This window comes from Chinchilla lanigera, unplaced genomic scaffold (assembly GCF_000276665.1).
Source record: "Chinchilla lanigera isolate Chin_1 unplaced genomic scaffold, ChiLan1.0 scaffold00020, whole genome shotgun sequence".
NCBI lineage: Eukaryota > Metazoa > Chordata > Mammalia > Rodentia > Chinchillidae > Chinchilla > Chinchilla lanigera.
Window position 1 is genome coordinate 15,381,967 of NW_004955421.1, and position 20,305 is coordinate 15,402,271.

Below are 20,305 nucleotides of genomic sequence, written 5' to 3' on the forward strand. Positions count from 1 at the left end.
GCCCCTCTAGCATTTGTTATTGGTTGATTTCTTAATGATAGCCATTCTTTCTGGGGTGAGATGGAATCTCAGTGTTGTTTTAACTTGCATTTCTCAGGTGACAAATGATGTTGAACATTTTTTCATTATTTGCTGTTTCTATTTCTTCATCTGAGAAGTATGTATTCACCTCAGATGCTCATTTTTGTATTGGGTCTTTGAATTTTGGGGGTCTGAGGTTTTTAATTCTTTATACGTTCTAGATAGAAGTTCTTTGTCTGAGGGACAGTTGGCTAAAATTTTTTCCCAATTTGTGGATTTTCTTTCCACCCTGTTGGTGATTTCTTTTGATGTGCAAAAACTTTTCAGTAAGGTGATAATCCCAGGTGTTGATTCCTTGAAGTATTTCCCATGCAGTTTGGTTTTTGTTCATGAACTCTCTGCCTACCCCTATGTCTTCAAGAATTCTACATACTTTCTCTTCTAGTAGATTTAGTGTTTCTGTTTTAATATTTAGATCTTTGGTCCATTTTGATTTTAGTTTAGTGCATGGTGATAGACATGGGTCTAGTTTTAGTCTTCGGCATGTGGAAAGCCAGTTTTTCTAGCACGGTTTATTAAAGAGGCTATCTTTCTTCCAGTGAACATGTTTGGCCCCTTTGTCAAAGATAAGGTGGCTGAGTATGTTTGTAGTTGTGTCTGCATCTTCTAATCTGTTCCATTGATCTTCAGGTCTCTTCTTTTGCCACTATCATGCTGATTTTATCACAGTAGCTTTGTAGTGTAAATTCAAGTCAGGAATTGTGATGCCTCCTGTCTTTCCTTTGTTGCCCAGGATTGCTTTTGCTATTCTAGGCCTCTTTTGGTTCCAGATGAATTCTAGCAATGTTTTCTTTAGATATGTGAGGTATACCAGTGGTACTTTAATTGGGATTGCATTGAATACATACAACAATTTTCGGGGTATGGCTCTTTTCACAATGTTGGTTCTCCCTAACCATGAGCAAGGGATATGTTTCCATTTTCTGAAATCCTCTTTGATCTCTTTTTTCAGAGTACTGTAATTTTCACTGTATAGATCTTTTACTTCCTTTGTTAGATTGATTCCTAAGGATTTCAGTTTTTTAGATGATATTATGAAAGATGTGGTTTCCATAATTTCTCTCTCAGTCTGTTCGATGTTTGTATACAGGAATGCTATTGACTTTTGAGCGTTCACTTTGTATCTAGTATGCTAGTGAATTTGGTTAAGTCTATGAGTCTTTTGGTGGAGTTTTTCGGGTCTTCTATGTATAGTGTCATGTCATCAGCAAATAATGATAATTTCACTTCTTCCTTTCCTATGCTTATGCCTTTTATTTCTTTCTCTTGGCTCATTGCTCTGGCTAATATTTCCAGAACTATATTGAATAGGAATGGTGACAGTGGACATCCTTGTCTTGTTCCTGATGTTAGAGTGAAAGCTTTCAGTTTTTGTCCATTTAGTGTGATGTGGATTTGTTGTAGATCGCTTTTATCAGGTTGAGATAAAGACCATCTATTCTGATTTTCTGTAGGGTTTTTATCATGAATGAGTGTTGGACTTTAGCAGAAGCTTTTTCTGCACCTATTGAAATGATCATGTGATTTTTGTCTTTGGCTTTATTGATATGGTGTATTACATTAATTGATTTGTGTATATTAAACCATCTCTACATGCCTGGGATGAATCCCCCTTGGTGATGATGTATAATCCTCTTGATGATTTGTTGCATTCTGTTTGCCTAGTATTAAGAATTGTTGCATCTATATTCACTGGGAAGATTGGCTTTTAGTTCTCTTTTTTTGGTTGGAACTTTCTCTGGTTTTGGTATCAAGGTAATACTTGCCTCCAGGAATGAGTTCAAGAGAATTCCTTCTCTTTCAATTTCATTGAAGAGTTTGAGAAGAATTGGTGTTAAATCTCTAAATTTTTGGTTGAATTCAGCTGTGAATCCATCAGGATCTGGGCTTTTTTTTTTGTTGGTAAGTTTTCTATTACATTTTTAGTTTCATTGGCTGATACTGAGTTATTCAGGATTTTTATATCTTCTTGATTCAGCTTTGGTAATTCATGTGTGTCTAGGAATCTGTCCTTTTCCTCTGTGTTTTCCATCCTATGAGAGCAAAGATTTTCCAAGTAGGTATTGGTGAACTTCTGAATTTCTATAGGACCTGTAGTGATTTCATCCTTTTCCTTCCTTATTGCAGGGAGTTTGAGTTGTTTCTTTCCATTTTTTGATAAGGGATTTATCAATTTTATTTATTCTTTCAAAGAACCAACTCTGCATTTCATTAATTCTATGTATTGTTTTCTTAGTCTCCACTGTACTAATTTCTGCTCTGTTCTTTATAGTTTCCTCCCTTCTTTGGGCTTTGGGCTTGACTTACTCTTCTTTTTCTAGCAGCTTGAGGTGTAGCACAAGGTTGTTTATTTGTGCTTGTTCTGTTTTCCTGATGTGAGAATTCACTGCTATAAATTTCCCTCTGAGGACTGCTTTCATTGCATCCCATAGGTTCTGGTAAGCTCTGTCTGCACTTTGGTTTGATTGTAAATACTGTTTAATTTCTTCTTTAATTTCATCTGTGACCCATTGGTTGTTCAGAAGGATGTTATTTAATTTCCATGTGTTTATGGAATTTTTGCTGTTTCTTTTGTCATTAATTTCCAATTTCATTGCAGTATGGTGAGATAATATGCATGGGATAATTTCAGTTCCTTTGCATTTACTTAAGCGTGTTCTATGTGCTAGTATATGGTATATTTTAGAGAACGTCCTGTGTGCAGCTAAGAATGCGTATTTTGATGTTGGGTGGAATACTCCATAAAGGTCTACTAAGTCCAAGTTCGGTTTAGTTTTGTTATTTCTTCACTGATTTTTCATCTAGTTGATCTATCTCTTTGTGACAGTGGGGTGTTAAAGTCCCCTGTTATGATTGTGTTAGAGCTTATTTGATTTTTTCACATCTGTTAAAATTAATCTTATATAGTTGGGTGTTTCTGTATTTGGTGCGTAGATATTTATGATTGTTATCTCTTCCTCTTGCAGTTTTCCCCTAACAAGTATATAGTGACCTTCTTTATCTTTTTTGATCGTTCTTGGTTTGAAGTTCACATTGTCTGCAAACAGAATAGCTACCTGCACTTTTTTCTGGGTTCCTGTTACATGGAGTATTGTTTTCCATCCTTTGACTTTCAGTCTATGAATTTCCTTAAAGATAAATGTGTTTCTTGTATACAGCATATTGTTGGATTTTGTTTCTTGATCCACTATACCAGTCTGCTTCTTTTGATTGAATTGAGACCATTTACATTAATGGTTATAACTGAAATGTGTTGGCTTATCTTTGCCATGTTATTTTCCTGCTGTTGGTTCCCTAATTTTTCCCTCTATTTAATTGCTTGCTCTGCCTGGTGGTTCCTTTCTATTATTGTTCTTGAAATTGTGGTCATTTTAATCTCTTTCTCGAATATCTTCTAGTACTCTTTGTAGGGTTGGTTTGGTGCTCGTGAATTTCTTCAGTTGTCCTTTGTTGTGGAAATATTTTATTTTTCTATTAATTTTGAAGGATAGTTTTACAAGGTACATCAATCTGGGTTGGAAGTTGTTTGCTTTCAGGACCTGAAATACTTCACTCCAAGCTCTTCTTGACTTGATGGTTTGTGTTGAGAAATCTGCCATGATTCTGATAGGCTTTCCTTTATAGGTGATCTGTTTTTTTTTTCTCTAACAGCTTTTAATATTCTGTTCTTTTGCTGAAATTCTGGTATCTTGATTATTATATGTGAGGGTGTAGATTTATTTTAGTTATGGCTAATTGGAATTTTATATGCCTCACTTGGTTATAAAAGATTTTATTTTTGTTTGCAGTGCTGAGGATACATGGTAAGCAAGTACTGTACCACTGAGCTATGTCCCTAGCTCTGTGTATGTGCATGCACACCTGAGGATGTGTGTGTGCACACACTCAGGATCAAAACCAGGGCTTTATGCATGATAAACATGCCCTCTGCTGCTGAGCTACACTCCCAGCCTGGGACACTTTTAAAACATGTATATACATCTAAATATTTGCTTGAAGAATTTATACACAGAGATTCACATTGAATCCATTCTTGGTTTTTTCAGTTTAAGATTGATGGGCATGTGGGCTGTTTACTGTTGGTGAACTTTTGGGTCATTCACAGTTCTCTGCTATTGGAAACCTGTAGTGGCCCTTTGATCACACCACGTGAAGTAACTCCGGGGTCTCTGTAACATCAGTGTTTTTTTTCCCTCTGCATAGCAGTAGAGTTTGCCTGTTAGCTGCTCCTTTTTTCAGAAGAGCTTGTTACTTAATAGATAGTAAGTAAATATTTGTGGAAAAATAAATATTGCAGTAAATATTTTTATGGTTAAGTTTTGTTAACCGTTAGGTAATTTGTTAAACGAGCCTCTGTGCGGCTGCCCATTTAGGCTGAATGTTTGGATGTAGCACAGTTTCTTCTGGCTCTCTCGGTCTGCTTCCAGTAACTGTACTGTGTGATGGACAGAAAGGCTTTACTCTGAGAGGAGTCAAAATGATCAAAAATTGCTACTGTAATTTTATAGGAAATAGATAATTGGCTCCATTGCATAGTAGAAACTCTTTATACATTTATCATTTTCAGCAAACTCTGGGTTTATTTTTAAGAAGACTTCAGAAAGTTCCCACATAACATTAGCAAATTGTTAGGTGAGGAATTACTGACACAATCTGTGTAATTAACTCTGTGTGACATGTGGACCTCAGAAAGTTTGTGTAAACTCAAATCATGAAGGATATCAAGTAGTCTGAATCTGTTTCTCCAGCTTTTGTACATTATGAGGTAGAATGGGAGGAAATTGGTAGTCATGTAGTTGAGTTTTCTGTCCACCAGGGTGAGCTAGTTGCCCCCCAAAATCAAAAAAGGCATTACCTTTGCTTTAAATTCTAACTCACTCTCCTTTGATAAATGAGACCTTGTTCTGGGTCCAGTTTTCTGTGTCAGCAGTGCTTTGAGTTACTTTTCTCTGTAATTTTAACAGGAGATTAAGCCAGTGGTCCATCCTTTTAACTGCTGGCTCTGCTGACCTTTCATCTGACCCACGGCTTGTCACCAAGCTGTGCTTCGGGCAGATTCATAGTCTGCTAAGCCGTTGTGGTGATTCATTCTAAAAGCACCTTTAAAAACAGCAAGGGCATGTGATGTAAGGTGGATGAACTTGAGCTGTATTGATCAGAAATAACTTTCTCTAATATGCCAACTGTAAGGAATGTAAGCTAAATGTTGGGCTCCATCACACACTAATGATGTATGTGATCTTGCAAATCTGGGGGTCTAGAAGTCCTACACATACCTCAGAGTTAGCATAAGGATGGAATGAGGCGGTGTGTGTGAAATCCTTCGTGTATTGTGAATGTTGGAAATTATTACTAGAGTAAAATCAGTGGTAAGAGCTGGGTATTGAATGGCTTCTGTGTGAAATGATCATTTTTAAACATTTTTACAAAGCTTTAATGGAAAGTTCTTCTGTTAAGATTTTTGGGTCATTTTTTTTTCTTATTTAAATGTTTGAGATGCTCAGAATTGGAGGAATAAATTAAAGTATGTTCAACCAGGAAGGATAAAATATGGAAGAAAAGAAATTAATCAAGAAACACGCCTTGAAGTTCTCTGTTTACCCAGGGTCCACGATACACCCCCCAGCCTCGTGGTCCTCTGTCTCTCTCATCCTCCTAACGTCAAGGCAGTGAGATGTTGCCTCTTGAACAGTGCAGGTGAAAGGTACATCTTTAATTCATGCTTTGTCATAAAATATTCACCTGCGTCATTTCAAATTTCAGATAAGCTTTTGGCAGTAAACTTTGTTGTGGTCTTTGCTTGCGTTTTGATTGTTGTCATATTCCTCACAGTCCTGAGTTATAGCCAGGAGCCTTTTATGAATGTCCCGAGCTTTGCAGTGACCCAGATTCTCCTCCCCATAGGCTTGTGAATGGCAGTGTTAAAGGACACGCTTCTGCAGAGCACTAGCTTCATGAGGGTGGACTCACCACACTTCCCATGGGAATGTCAGTGGTTAGTCTTAGCCCAAGAGCCTTGGCACATAATTGCTTGTTATGATACCACATAACATTTATAGTCGGTGAACTTCCTAGCGGGGACATCCTGTTTGGCACCAGCAAGCCCGTCAGCGTTGGTAGAGATAACTGTCAGTGTTGGCTTTGAAAACTTAGCGCTGTGCGGCTGCCCGTTTAGGCTGAAGGTTTGGGTGTAGCACAGTTTCTTCTGGCTCTCTCGGTCTGCTTCCAGTAGCTGTACTGTGTGATGGACTGATAGGCTTTACTCTGAGAGGAGTCAGATGGTGGATGAGTGAATTGTTGGCCAGGCTAGCAGGGGTGTTGGGAGGGGGATTTAGAGAGGAAGGGAAGATTTAAAAGTAACAAAACTAGGAAAAGTTGGGGAGAAGAAACATCCACCTCATCGACATCTTTCAATTTTGATGGAAGTTCCTTCGCAGACCCCGGACCTGTCAGTGGATTGTTAGAGTTGGGGGGTGGTCCTGGGATATTTCCTTCAAAATACTAGGGCACTGGTTTCCTCCTCAAATACGTTGAGCTCTTAGCTAGTTTTTGTTTCGTTATAGATTATTTTTAGAAGTATAATTAACTGAAATGTTGTGAACTATGAAGCAAAACTGCCCTGTAGTGTAGCTAAGTCATACAGATGCTTGAGGATGTTACTCATGGTGGCAGTCATCCAGGGACTGTTGGCACTGCAGCTGTAGGTATTCCCAGTACTGCTGCTGCTGTTGTGTGCACACCTCCCCAAGCTCCTCTTTGGGTGATGTGATGCGCAGTGCTACTAGAAACGGCCTTAGGGAGCTTAGGTTTTATTTCTCTAGTGATTCCTGGTTTGTTGTTATTTATCCTCTGTAGTTTCTTTACTTGAATTTCAGATTGTGAATGTATTTATGTATTATTAATTCGCTAAGTAAGCCAACATGGAACTTAAAAATACTCAGAAGAAGTTGATTGTGTTATGATTTAGATCTCAAATACCCTGCCAATGTCTCAGATTTGGCGGTTAGGCCTGGGGGTGCGTCACGGAGGGCATAAGTAGGAAGGGGGTGTTCTTGTCCCTGGCGCCTCCATTCTCGGCTTCCTGGCTGCCATGGTGTGAGTGGCTTTCCTCCACCACGCTATTTTTGCCTTGGTGCGCTCCAGCCCTAGACTGCACTAAAATAAGCTTCCTCCTTGAAGTTGTAGGTGTTGGGTATTTTGTGAGCTGAAATAAACCTCTCCCTCTTTAATCTGTGGATGCTCAAAAGCAGGAAAGTGACTAATACAATTGGTATGTTAAGGAAAACCTAGAAACACCTAGCATCCAAGAATTCAGCAAAGTACAGTCAAGTAGGCTGTCCTTATGTTATACAGTCACTTAAAGTGAGTGTAATTTGTGGGCATCCTTGCATGGGGAGGAATGTAACATCAGAACCTACAGTACGCAGGTTGACTTTTTCAAGTTGTTAAACATACGCAGGTATGATTACATAAGAGTGAAGGCAAAAACACAGAGAAGAATTGATGTGTTGCTAGGCATGGTGGCACGTGCCTGTAATGCCACCACTTGGGAGGCTGAGGTAGGAGGATCATTGCGACTTTGAGACCAGCCTGGGCTACAAAGTGCTGCCAGCCTGAACTGCTTAGTGAGACTGTGTCTCAAAAAGACCAAAAAAAAAAAGAGTTGCTGTGTTGTTAAACTATTCTGGGCACACTTACTTTGAGTTTAGAATTATGGGGAAGCAGAGCTCTTTATTAGTCAGCTAGGGTATAAAGGCTTTTCTCTAGTGAGATAATATTATCACAAACACCTGGCACTGTTCTGTAAGGTAAATTAATGAATGTCTGAAAAACTATGCTTAGGGGAATACTTCTTCCAATCTTGTTGCTAAATGCAGGGGGCATTAAAATACTTCCTTAGGTGTTCTTTCTTCATGCAGTATTTTCCTTAATGCAGTTTTTAAAAATTGAATCACTTGAAGTAAACCAAGAGCTTCTATTTGAATTAAAGAATCTTTAGATTAGCTCTTTAATGAGGCAGTCAACACCCAGTTGATCTGTCGTTATTTCATTTTTAAACATTGGTCTTTGTAGAATGCTTCATTGGCACTTACCCGTATTATTAAGTTAAAAAAATACACAAATCTTTATCTTACTTGTCAAGAAATTAAATACATTTTAGAAATTATTTATCCATTACATAAGCAATATACAGCTATATCCTTTTTTTTTTTTTTTTACGTTAGATTGCTTATGTGGTTGAAAATAAGTAGGTAAACCTATTTCAAAACCTGGAGCTGTATGTATAGCTCAGTGGTAAAAGCATATGCCTAGCACACATGAAGGCCTGGGTTCAATCCCCAGCACTACCAAAACAAAGCAAAATAAAATACTCCGTGTGTGTGTGTGTGTGTGTGTGTGTGTGTGTGTTTGGCACTAATTATTTTAATAAGTATAAAATATTGCTTGTAGCAATTTAAAATAAGTGTATTTCAGAACCTCCCGTTCTCACCAAGGATAGGCCGCAAAACCAGTGGAACTGGAAGACTTTAATTATATATAAAAAAAAGCATGTTAGATTTAAGGGTTAAGAACAGAAGTTTAGAAAATTATGACTAGGGGGCTGGGGATTTAGCTCAGCGGCACAGCGCCTACCTGGCAAGCTCAAGGTCGTGAGTTCAATTCCTGGTACTGGAAAAAAAACAAAAAAAAAAAGAAAATTATGACTAGGGCTGTATTAGTCAGTTTCCATTATTGTAACAAAATACCTGATTTTAGCCCATGATCCATCGAGCCTGTTGCTTTTGAGTCTGTGTGGTGAGGTGGCAGCAAATTATAGCAGAAGTGCATGGAAAAACCATCCATTCCACCATGGCCAGTATGTGAAAGTCTGACAGGAAGGGGCTGGATTCCCACCATCCTCTTCAAGGGCACACCTCTAATAAAGACCTCGCATTAAATTCTAGCTTTTACAGTTTCCTCCTACTCCTAATAGTGCTAGGGAAAAGAGACCAAGCCTTTTCAGGAGGGCTTTTGAGGGACACCTGGACCAATGCATGGGTCCAGTGTTTGTGTTTGATCAGATTATCTTCTGGCTCTTGCCAAGTTGTGATGAGCAGAAAGGAAGTCTTGCTGAGCAGAGATAGAAAAGGATGAGGCAGTTAGCCTTGGACTCAGAGAATGGTTTGGGAATATTGAAAAGGCATTTGAACAGTTCTTCACCACCAAAGTGGTAGCAGAGGGAGCCAGGTGTTTTTGCATGGTCTTCCTTCCTTTTAGCTAAGGCCTCCTTGGGTTACAGCTGAGTAAGTGACCGATGAGCCAGTGACTGTAATTCCTTTCCCTCCTTGCAACTGGCAGTGGTCTTGTGCCTGAGCCCTGACTGATGGGAAGTGAGTAGAAGTGGTGTGTACGTTTCCTGCAGTAAGTTCCAAGGAACTAGGAGCTTGCCATCCTCCTCTTGTTTTTTTCTTTTTTGCTAGAAAATGATAAAAACCTCACAGACCTATCTTGGACCCATAGATGGAAGTCGTACGATGGGGAAGCTGATGCCACCCAGACCTGAATCATTTACTGAGGGAGCAGCATGAGAGAGACTAACTTCTGTCTCATCTAAACCACTGCCTCTTGGGTGTTATGTGTGTGTGGGTCTCTGTTCCAGCAGGTTAACTTATGTTTATCTGAATATAATTCATGATTCTAAAACGTGGAGAAAATGATTTAGAATCATTATTTTGACATGAAACACCAGAAATGGAAACAGCATGCACTTCTTCAACTGGGTTGAAAAATTTTTAAGTGAATTTAAGTGCGTGTGTGATAGGGGCTGGAAGGAAAATTACAAATTACTTTGCAAGGTGAGAGATTAGTAACACCGTTTAGTAGCCATATCTATATGTGTGGATGCTTAGGTTTCTTTAAAAATTGCTCATAGACAAATGCTGTACAATGTTTTACTTATAATAGCTGGGAACTGAGCTATTCATGTTTTTAGCTGTTACTTTTTCTACAAATCTTGCTCTAGGTTTATGGACACCAAGATGTATGAGGATCTCGTAATACTTATGTTTTGTCAATGTGAGAAAGGTACACAACTGAATAGAATAGCATGTTATATGATTTTTTTTTTTTTTTTTTTTTTCTGAGACAGGGTCTTGCTGGATAATGCAAGACTCGCTTATGTAGCCCAGGCTGGCCTCAAACTCACAGTGATCCTCCAGCCTCAGCCTCCCAAGTGCTAGGATTACAGGCATTGTCAGCATGCCCGGCTGTTGTATTTTATCTCTAACTATAGGAAGACTTGGTGTAAGAGACTACTTTATGATAGTTTGCCTACATTTTAGGAATCAAGGGAAACTTAGGAACTATGAGCTTATACATCCCTTTCTGTAAACAAACAGAGTAAGTTTGCACTTAATAAGTATACCACTTGTGCGTATTTCAGCTTGTTGTTTTGTTTTTTTTTTTTTTTTGGTTTTTCTCCGGTACCGGGAACCGAACTCACGACCTTGCGCTTGCCAGGCAGGCGCTTTTGCCGCTGAGCTAAATCCCCAGCCCCTCAGCTTGTTGTTTTGGACTAAGTATCCCGTATTGGTAAAATGGCTGGTACATAAAGAGAAATAACCGGTTATTGGTGAGGCACACCTATATTTCCACCTACTCAGGGTCCCAAGTTCAAGGCCAGCCTTGGCAACTTAGACCCTGTTTCAAAAATAAAACAAGGGCTGGGGATATAGCTCAGTAGTAGAAAGCTTACCTTGTGTGCATGAAGCCTTGGGTTCAGTCCCCAATATCACTAAATAAATAAGTAAACAAATAAATGCTTTTTTGTTTTGTCAAGAAGCTCTGAGTGAAGGAAATGGTACCAAGTACCGTGTTTACCACAGTGACAAAAACCAAAACGCTGAAGTAATTCTGGGCAGGTAAAGCGACAGGCCTATTTGAAAGAGTTGGTAATTCAGTGGATTACTGAAAAACTGTGGTGGCCCAGTTAACTGTGCAGCCAGAATAAATGAAATCTTAAAACATGAAAAAGTAGCTTCCAGGTGGATGAAGGTTTTAAACAGGAATTGAAACAATAAATCTTAAAGAGACTTCGTGTCTAATTCAGGGGAGAGAAACATTAGCCAAAGCTCTTAGTCCAGAATCTATTAAAAAAAAGATGGATTTACTTCTCAACATAACAAAGATTTCAATGGTGAAAATTACCATGAACAAAATCAGTGTCCCTAGAATGGAGTTAGAGGGGTGGTTAGGATTTCTATTTCTAGTATACCAACAGTTCTTAAAAATTTGACAAGTCACCAGTAGAAAAAAATGGACAGAACACATTCCAGTAGCTGATTCTCAGAAAAGCAAATCCAGAATGCCAGCAGACACGTGAAATAATGCTGAGTGCAGCAGCGAGAGACACTATAAAAAATTAACACAACTTACCTTCGTGATCTCACAGTTCCCTTGTGTCGGCGTCAGGCCTGGCTCTGAGTCCTCTGCGTAGGGTCTTAGAAGGCTGCAGCCGAATTTTTGTTGTGTGTAAAAAATAAGTGTTGGCGATTGCACTCCTTTCTGGAGCTCACGGGCCTCCTTCAGACTTACATAATTGTTGGCGAAATTTCGTTCCTTGATGCTGTAGAACTGAGGCCCCTGCTTTGTGGCTGGCTGGCAGTGGGGGCCAGCAGCAGAGTTCAGAGTTCTCCACAGGTGCTTCCACGCAGCCTTCTCAGGCCGCCTCGCCACGTGGCATCTTACTTATTCAAGACTGGGGTGAGGCACTGACTCTCGCCCGACAGTGGTGGCAGTGACTGTCATGTCCCTGATGCCATATTCATCTGGACAGAAGCAAGTCGTGAGGTGCATCCCGTGTAGTAACGTGACTGCTTGATGGTCATTTTAGAATCTTTTTTATCAGTCACTTTAAATCCACAAAGCTGGAAAGTAGAGGGGGAGAAGCAGCTATTACATTTAGTACCAGGCAGGGTGGGAGGTGTGTTTAGAAAAGGGAGCTTCTATCCCTGACTATTAGAAAGGAGAGTTATTGTAGCCTTTAAATAAAGTATTTAGAAAACCAGATAGACTTTTGAGCCAATAAATCCACTCTTGGGAATCTTTTGTAGCAATAAAGCTTCCAATATCCAAGGACATATGGCAAGGACATTTTTGCAGCACTATTAGCAGCAGCAGAAAAGTGGAAGTGAAGTGAATGTCCATCAGTAGGGGGCGTGGTTGGATAGAGCTTGATGCATTACAGAAAATCAGCCCCGACCAGTTGCCTTAGGCGTGTGCCGGAGGTAGTGCTGAGTGAGAGGTGTGTGCATTTGTGTGACCCTGTGTGGTCACACGTGGGTACGGAGAAACTGTGAAGTGACCCGTACTAGATCTTCCGTGTGGGGAGTCTGTTGATGAAGACGAAGGGTGCAAAGTAAGCGATGAAAAAGCTGCAGAGAAACCATGTTGAAAAGGAACATTCTTTTCTCATAAGTCTGCTATGTGTGATATAGTCACATTTGTACAGTTATGTGAAACTTCATATGGGTAAAGAATAATAAATATTTTACCCTTAATACTGATTAATATATGGGAATGTCCCTGTACCTTTATATAGAACTTTGAAAGTGGATAGTATTTTCCTAGAGCTTTATTTGGGATTCCTGCTGTCAGAATGTATTTATTATCTTTATTTTAAAGGCAGTAACTGTGGCGTTTAAAAACCTTAACTACAGAGCAGTGTAGCGTAAGGGGGTGGTGCAAAAATGAAGAATAACTGTTGTTTAGGAATGTCTCCTTTGGTCCCACTAGGATTTGAACAGAAGCATTACCCTTACTAAAGTTGTAAAATCTACTTTTTAAATTGTATATCTACTTTTAAATTATATATACGAGTTAAATAGAAATAACTTCTATTTTAGTTTCTATATGCAGAATTCTAACTTTGGCAAGTCTTCTGCTTTGGCAGCTTTACAAAACTGAGTGGGACACTTAAATTTTAAATGCATTTTCTTCTAGTGTCTTTTTCTGAGGAAGAGAAATATCAGCTGCGAAAATTTGTCAATAAATCTTACCTGTTGGACAAGAAAGCTCATCGTCAAGTGTACTACAGTTTAATTGATATCCTTCTGGCCTACTGCTATGAAATCCGTGTCACTGAGGGAGAGAGGAATGTAAGTGCAAGTGTGCCTGTGTGTCCGGGGAGACCACCGCGCTAGTGACACTGCGTGACAGTGTCAGCTCTCCTGTCCAGAGCAGAAGCTGTTGGGATTCGTTACTCTGTGGATGACCCGGAAAGAGGCGGCTGGGGTGGAGGGGTGGTGGTGGCACCCGGTGTATAAACACTGCGCTTACGTGGTCTTCTCCTCTTGTCTCTTGGCATTTGTCACTACCAAATATCAGAGCAGCGGTGTTTAAGGAAGGAAAGCTGAGGACAGAGAGGCCTGCCTGAGCTCTCATCTCTTTTTTAGGCCATAGCAGGCTGTGTCACGTGACACCTAATGTTGGCAAGGGTGTCCACTGCTATGTGCATTTGTATTCTCTCTCCAAGCCACTGATCATCACGTGCAAATTGCAGTGTTTTACCCAGAGAAAAGGAATCATAGAATTTAACTGCACGTGTCTCTCTATTCATACAGGATGTATGCTATTAAAAAACTGTGTAAATCAGATTTTTAAAAACTTTTTTGCTGTTAAAAAGACTTACAACGCTAAATCTTTCTGTGAAATAAATTACTTCTTAAATGATCTTCTAAACATAATATAGGCTTTATTGTATCTTTTAAATCATACTTGATTTTTCAAATAAAGAGTTAAACTTCTTTCTCACCTGGATGACTGATGGTATGTTACAGAAGACTGGAAAAAAGTCTTTCTTATTAGTACGGCCCTGCAGCTGTTTATAATTGTGCACTCAAAGAGCTTTCACTTTGGCATATGCTTCCCTGTGGTTGAACTGCAGAAGTACTGTAATTTATATCATTGTAAAGGAAAATACACACATGAGGAAAATAATTAAAATGTCCTGTAGTTTCAGTATTCAAAATAACTGCTGCTAGAAGGTGATACATCTCTTTCCAGTCTTCTTTTAGTGTGCATGTATGTGTACATGTGTGTGTATTTATGCCGGGTTATGACCTTGCTGTTTAATCTTTTTTCGTTCAGCATGCTAGCACTAGCGTAATATTAGAATCAGAATTTGATTTGTGCCATTTTTTTATTGTCATGATTCTGAAAATTTCTTTTTTTTTTTGATTCCGAAAATTTCTATAAAGTGATGCTTGAGGTTTGCCTTTGGCTCTAAAATGAGTGTTATTGAGGGTATCAAGGATGTAGTAACCTGAAAATACTTTGTTTTCATTCATTTTGTGAAGACACTATAGTTGGATAACATGTTTTCTTTGACAGAAAAGTGCATCGGCATATTATTGCGTTTGTGGGGGTGTACCTGACAAAATTTAGCATTTTTTATTCTTCACTTTGCATGTTTTTTTTTTGTTGTTGTTGTTTGCTTATTTTTCTTCCGGTACCAGGAATTGAACTCACGACCTTGCGCTTGCCAGGCAGGTGCTTTGCGGCTGAGCTAAATTCCCACCCCCTCACTTTGCATGTTTGAGATTGTTTCACCTTTGAGAATTTCTCTAGGATGTCAGTCTCACAGGTATTCTCTGAAAGTCCAAATTCTTAAGCAGTTTTTAAAGTCCCTAGGCACTTCTTGAATAGTAAGTAACAGTGGAAAGGGACAAAAATTGAGCATCATTTCGCTTTATTTTTAGTTTCAAAGCCAGTGCTTACTTGCTTTTGTCTTCTGATATTCTTATCAGTAGGAAATTTTTATTTTATGAAATCCCAAGTAAACAGGAATTTCTCTCATGTAGGGTGTAGATCAGTAAAAATAATTCTTTTTCTACAGTCATAAATACTTCTTAATGCTTGTACATATTAGTACTACTTAGACTACTTTAGGTAGATACCTGCGTTTTATTTTCAAATGACTTTACCTCTAAAGATGATGATACTCTTTTCTACAAAACAGGTTGAGTCTGCGTGGAGTATCAGAAAACTGAGTCCAACACTGTCCTGGTTTGAGGTAAGATTTCCAGTTGCAATTGCTTTGGTTTTTGTTGTTCAAAAAGTTAGTTTTCTGTTGTCATTGCTTCATTTTGGATAATTGAAGCAATGCTTTGATTTTTTTAAAAAGTGGTAGCTTTGTTACATAGAAGCTTTGTTTTTGTCTCCAATGAACTTATGATAATGAAGCCAGGTAAGTAAGTATTTTGGTAAATGGGGGAAGGAAATACACTTTTTTTTTTTTTGGTACTGGGTATCGAACTTAGGACATTGTGCTTGCAGGCAGGCACTTGTGCCACTGAGGTATATCCCTGGCCCAGGAAATACACTTTAGAAGAAAAATGCAGACATATTTTGTTGGAGAGTGTGGGGTAGACTTGGAGGTGTATTTGTAAATTGGCAGATACTGGGGCTCAGAGCTCAAGGACGGGAGACAAGTCTAGGTGACAGTGGGCCACCAGGGCCTGTGCTGAGCGTTTTGTATCCATAACTTCACCTGCTTTTCCCAAGTCTGGAGGTGAGCATTGCTGATTTACAGATGAGGAAACTTCAATCAGATAGCTTTAGTAACTTACCCTGTAAATGGTACGGTTAGAGATGATACCTTTTTAAATATAGTGATTATTTTTATATCTGTTTTCCAGAAAATAGTTGTACGGGTCTCAACAAAAATATCAAAGGATGACATCTTTAAATTTTCTAGTTTTGAACAAACTGTTGTACATCAAAATAGTAATTAAAGATAGAATAACTGATAATGATAGCATCAAGTTATAACAGTTAGTATTTTAAGTTGTAAAGCGTCAAGGTTATTTCATGGCATCATTTTGTTCCGTGAGGAGGAAGGCTGTGAACAGGTCCTGAGACAGTTTCTTCATGAGAAAGTCTTACCCCTAAGAGTGCGCCCTGGGGCAGCAGCCTTAGCTGGGAGCTTGTTGGAAAGACAGAAGCTTGGTCCCTGCAGCCCGGCAGAGTCAGAAGCTGGGTCTCCAGGTGGTGTGCATTTGTGTTGCGCCTGAGGAGGGTTTCTCTCCCGTCTTCACTTGCGCTCCACCTGTGGCCACGTTCAGCATAAAACAGGCAAAATAGAATTTTTGTCGCATTTGTACCAATTATTATGTTGAAAGTAGTTGGTGACTAGATCATGTTGTAGTTATTAAAATCTACTTGAAAACTTGGCTGTTTATAATTTTACTTTGAAATTTTTATGATTTTAAAATAATTTAGGATTGTCAAACATTAATGGCTATGTTAAATTTCTATAAGTATTTAGGTTTTGCTAGAATTTTTTTGAAGCTCATAATTCTGTTTAGATACAAAATAGTCTTTGTCAGATACTTAGTATACTTGACGAGGGATATAGCTCAGTGGCATAGCGCCTGCCTGGCAAGCATGGGGTCATGAGTTGGCTTCCCAGTACCAAAAAATAAAACAAAACAAAGCAAAACTTAGTATACTAAGTCATCTCTCATACCATAAGTGATTAAAATATATGGAAATTATCTTGTTCCTTTAGTATTAATTTTATGTTTTGTTTTACATATGATTTACATTTTTATACTTTCCTTACCAAAAACCAGTTAAATTGCATAAAATTTTTTCTTTCTAGTGTATTTTAGGGGTTGGGGTTACTGGCAGTCAAACCCAGGGCTTGTACATGGTAGCAGGTGTTCTACCACTGAGCTACACCACCAGCCCATGTCTAGTGTTTTTACTAAGTTTTGAATTGCTGGTGGTATCAGTTAGATACCTTTCAAGATAAAATACTTTTCCTCAGAAATCAGTTACAGTATTTTCTCTGTGATAAGTAAAACCAAATTACCGAAGTAAAGAGTCAGGTATAGGTCATGGCTAAAGCGCATATTAAAAATTTTTAGGGCCAGGCATGGTGGCATACATCTGTAATCCCAGCACTTGAGAGGCTGAGGCAGGAGGATTGCTGAGAGTTTGAGATCAGCCTCAGCTACACAGTGAGTTCAAGGCCAGCTTGAAACTACCTAGCAAGACCCTGTCTCAAAAACAGTGCAATACAAAACAAAAAATACATAAAAATATTTCAAAAAGGAGGGCAGAGATTGTCTATCAACATACTTTACTAAATGGTTCTTGTATATCCTTGATCTGTGCCATCTTGAATAGCCCTAAAAGACAACACACATGAAACAGGTATCGTTTAAAAAATGTCTTTTCTCTACATCTGTATTTTGCTAATGGCCATGTGTTTTAGCTTATTTGTAATACTTGAGACTCTGAAACTTTCCTGCTACATATGTGATTTTTAAGGAGCTTTTGAGATAGCTTTATATACAATGAGAAATTACAGACTGTGTTGGGATATTTTATCGTGAGGTGTACAAAAAGAATCTCATTTTCTGGTTTTTTATTTCCTTTCTAATTGGCTTTCTGATGATCCAAGTTTATTGTTTTTAATTGAAAATAGTTTCTGGTTTTATTGGGCACGTTTGTTCGTGTGACGTGTTTTATGGAAATGACTTCTTATTAAAATGACATTTCACAGACTTGGACTAATGTTCACGAAATCCTGGTGGCTTTTGGAAGAAGAGTTTTGTGCTACCCCCTTTATCGTCATTTTAAGCTGGTAATGAAGGCACACAGAGATGCCGTAAAGATACTGCAGCTGGGTAAGACATTATGCTTGCAAATTTGGGACTGAGAAAGTTGTAATGTTTTAGTATGTGAAGACATAATCATAAGTTTTGCTTTTTTCTATATATAAATAAGTAATGAAAATGATCAAATCCAAACCTGTCCCCCAGCTACATAAAGTAATCATCCCTCTAAATAGATATGAGCACAAAGCTGTGATACTCTTCTCAGAGAAATGGCTAGGATAGATGGCGGAAATATACACAGTATTCCAAACCACTTTATTTTATGGTGGATGACTTTATTCAGTATTTCTTGGGTACCTGTAGTTGTTAGGCACTATGGTAGGACTACGGGTATAATAATAAAGAAGACAGACAACTTCTGTGCCCTGAGGAAGTCAGTTTTATCAGAGAGACAGATGATAAATAAGTCAAACTTCCAGGGTAGAGTGAGATGTGCTCTGGAGGGGAAGTTCAGGGATCATTTAGGAGGGAACTGGTCACCTAGACTTGGATGTCAAGAAGGACTTTCCACAGAAAAGCACCACTACTCCGAGGACTTTGTTAAGTGCAGCCTGAGAAGATAAATACTTGCTAACATTAAAGATGTGGACAATTTCAGGGCCTAAAACAAATTCCACAGTGCCCGTAACGGCATCGTTAGAGTAAGTATGCAGTTTCTAAGGCAGTGACTTTGAAGAGGGCACCACCCATTTGTGTGGCTTCGCTCTGGCACATTTACTTAAAGGTCACTTTGGTGTCTTATGTTCATTCTTGGTCCCCCCATGGGGTCTTTTCTTTTGTCCTTAGATTAAAAGAAAGTTTCTGGGAGCTTGGTTTTTAGACTTCAGGATAAGAAGGGGACAGAAGCGAAGTTGATCTTTCTATATTTAGGTGACTTCACTAGCTTAATGGGGAGAATTACATCCTTAGTGTTCAGCCTGCCTCAGGGTGTACCTAGGTGTTTCTTCTATTTGAAAGTAGTTTTCTTGCTCTGTGGAGGAAAAATTGTGTTTGAAGTACATTCTTTTAAAGGAGACAATAATTGTAAAAATAAATCATAGTTAAATGAAAGATGCCTCATTATTCATCGAGTTGATTTAGAACAGCTGCATTTTATTGTGAAGGATTGTCGGTTATAGGATAAAAGAGCCACTATCATTGAGAAATCTATCTTCTTTAGCTTAACAGTGGGAAGCAAACTGATTTTTTGGTTTTTTTTTTTTTTTTTTGTATGTGTGTTATTTCTTCTTGCCTTCCATACAAGATACTTCTTAAATTGTGAAAATTACCTTGAAAAATCAATCTACTGTAAATGACTGATTGTTGAGCTTGAGCCTCACATCACAATTAATTTCTTCTTTATGTCACACTAGATTATCTGGGCATTACTCATAAACAGTGGGATGCAGTTTGTGATTATCTATTACATCATGGCTTGCAGAGGGAAAACAGCAGCACAGCCTTCGTGTACACTTTGCCCACACACTCACTCGCACGTGTGAACTACTACATGTAACTTTTTATTCTGGGAAATAATCTAATTCTGTGGGGTTTTATTTGAAAAGTAATCAGTTCTGTGATTGCATAACCAAAAATAAATTTGATCGCTTTGACTTCTACACTAATCAATTATTCAAACAGTTTTAGTGGGTCAGAATTGCAGTTGAGACTTAACTTTGCATCGTTATCACTCTGGCAAGAAATAATCTTATCAGCTGTATTACGATAGCAACAGAAAACTTGAAATAACACACTATAGGCCTTGATACTAAAAATGAATCCGAATCCTCTCGAAGCCACACACAGTAGCTTCTGTGACTAATTTGGGCTGTGGTTAGTGCAAGAAGCTGGAATGTCTAGAATTCGTGCCCTGAGCTGTGAAGACGACACATTCCGCATGAGGATTGCAGTCTGTGTTTGTGCAGGTGGATGGCGCAGGGATGCCATTATTGTCACTGAAGAGTCTCATTTGTTTGGACACCCCGTAATTTCAGTGGTGGTAGCTTTAGCTTGGCATGTCGTGTTTTCCAAGAATAAATTCATGTCTACTTATAATTCAAAATCATAGCATTCAGTTTTATTACAGAGGCCAGTATAGTGCTTCCATAGTTGAAAGTAATGAATAACTCATTTTCCCTCAAAGAAATATTGATCTGAAATGGAATGAGCTTCCAAAACCAACGTGAAATGCTTCAGAGCTACTGAGTATTTCATTAGAACTGATGGACTAAGACAGGGGTCTCCAAAGGACTATGGATTTGCTCTATCGGACTTCACAGTAGCCTTTACAAGGACCCTTTCCTCAGCCTTTGGCTCGTCTCAGGTTTGTACATCTTCCTTTTCTCCTTCCCCTCTTCCAGAGGCTGTGTTTAGCTTTTCTAGTTGCTTTATGTTTAATCCAAACTCCTGTAAGGTCAGGAAGTGCAGCTTTTGCACCTTAAGTCCTTTGTGCTCAACCAAGGCGCTCCGTCAGTCTTCTTGGGGCACACGATTCCCCCTTTTGTCTTTTGTCCCTGTCTCAGCAGCAGCATGAACTGCTGTCTTGGTCACTTCCTCACCGCTGGGACAAAATTCCTGAC

General features: G+C 38.8%; 1 protein-coding gene across 2 annotated transcripts in view; it reads left to right on the plus strand.

The window, feature by feature from the left end:
* Positions 1 to 20,305, plus strand: part of Shq1 (SHQ1, H/ACA ribonucleoprotein assembly factor) — a 97,148-nt gene that overhangs the window by 23,580 nt on the left and 53,263 nt on the right. For both annotated transcript variants that reach the window (XM_005383768.2, XM_005383769.2), the window contains exons 7-9: positions 13,063 to 13,217; positions 15,080 to 15,133; positions 17,633 to 17,756. In XM_005383768.2, coding sequence (XP_005383825.1) covers positions 13,063 to 13,217; positions 15,080 to 15,133; positions 17,633 to 17,756 — 333 coding nt within the window. The remainder of the gene's footprint in view (positions 1 to 13,062; positions 13,218 to 15,079; positions 15,134 to 17,632; positions 17,757 to 20,305) is intronic.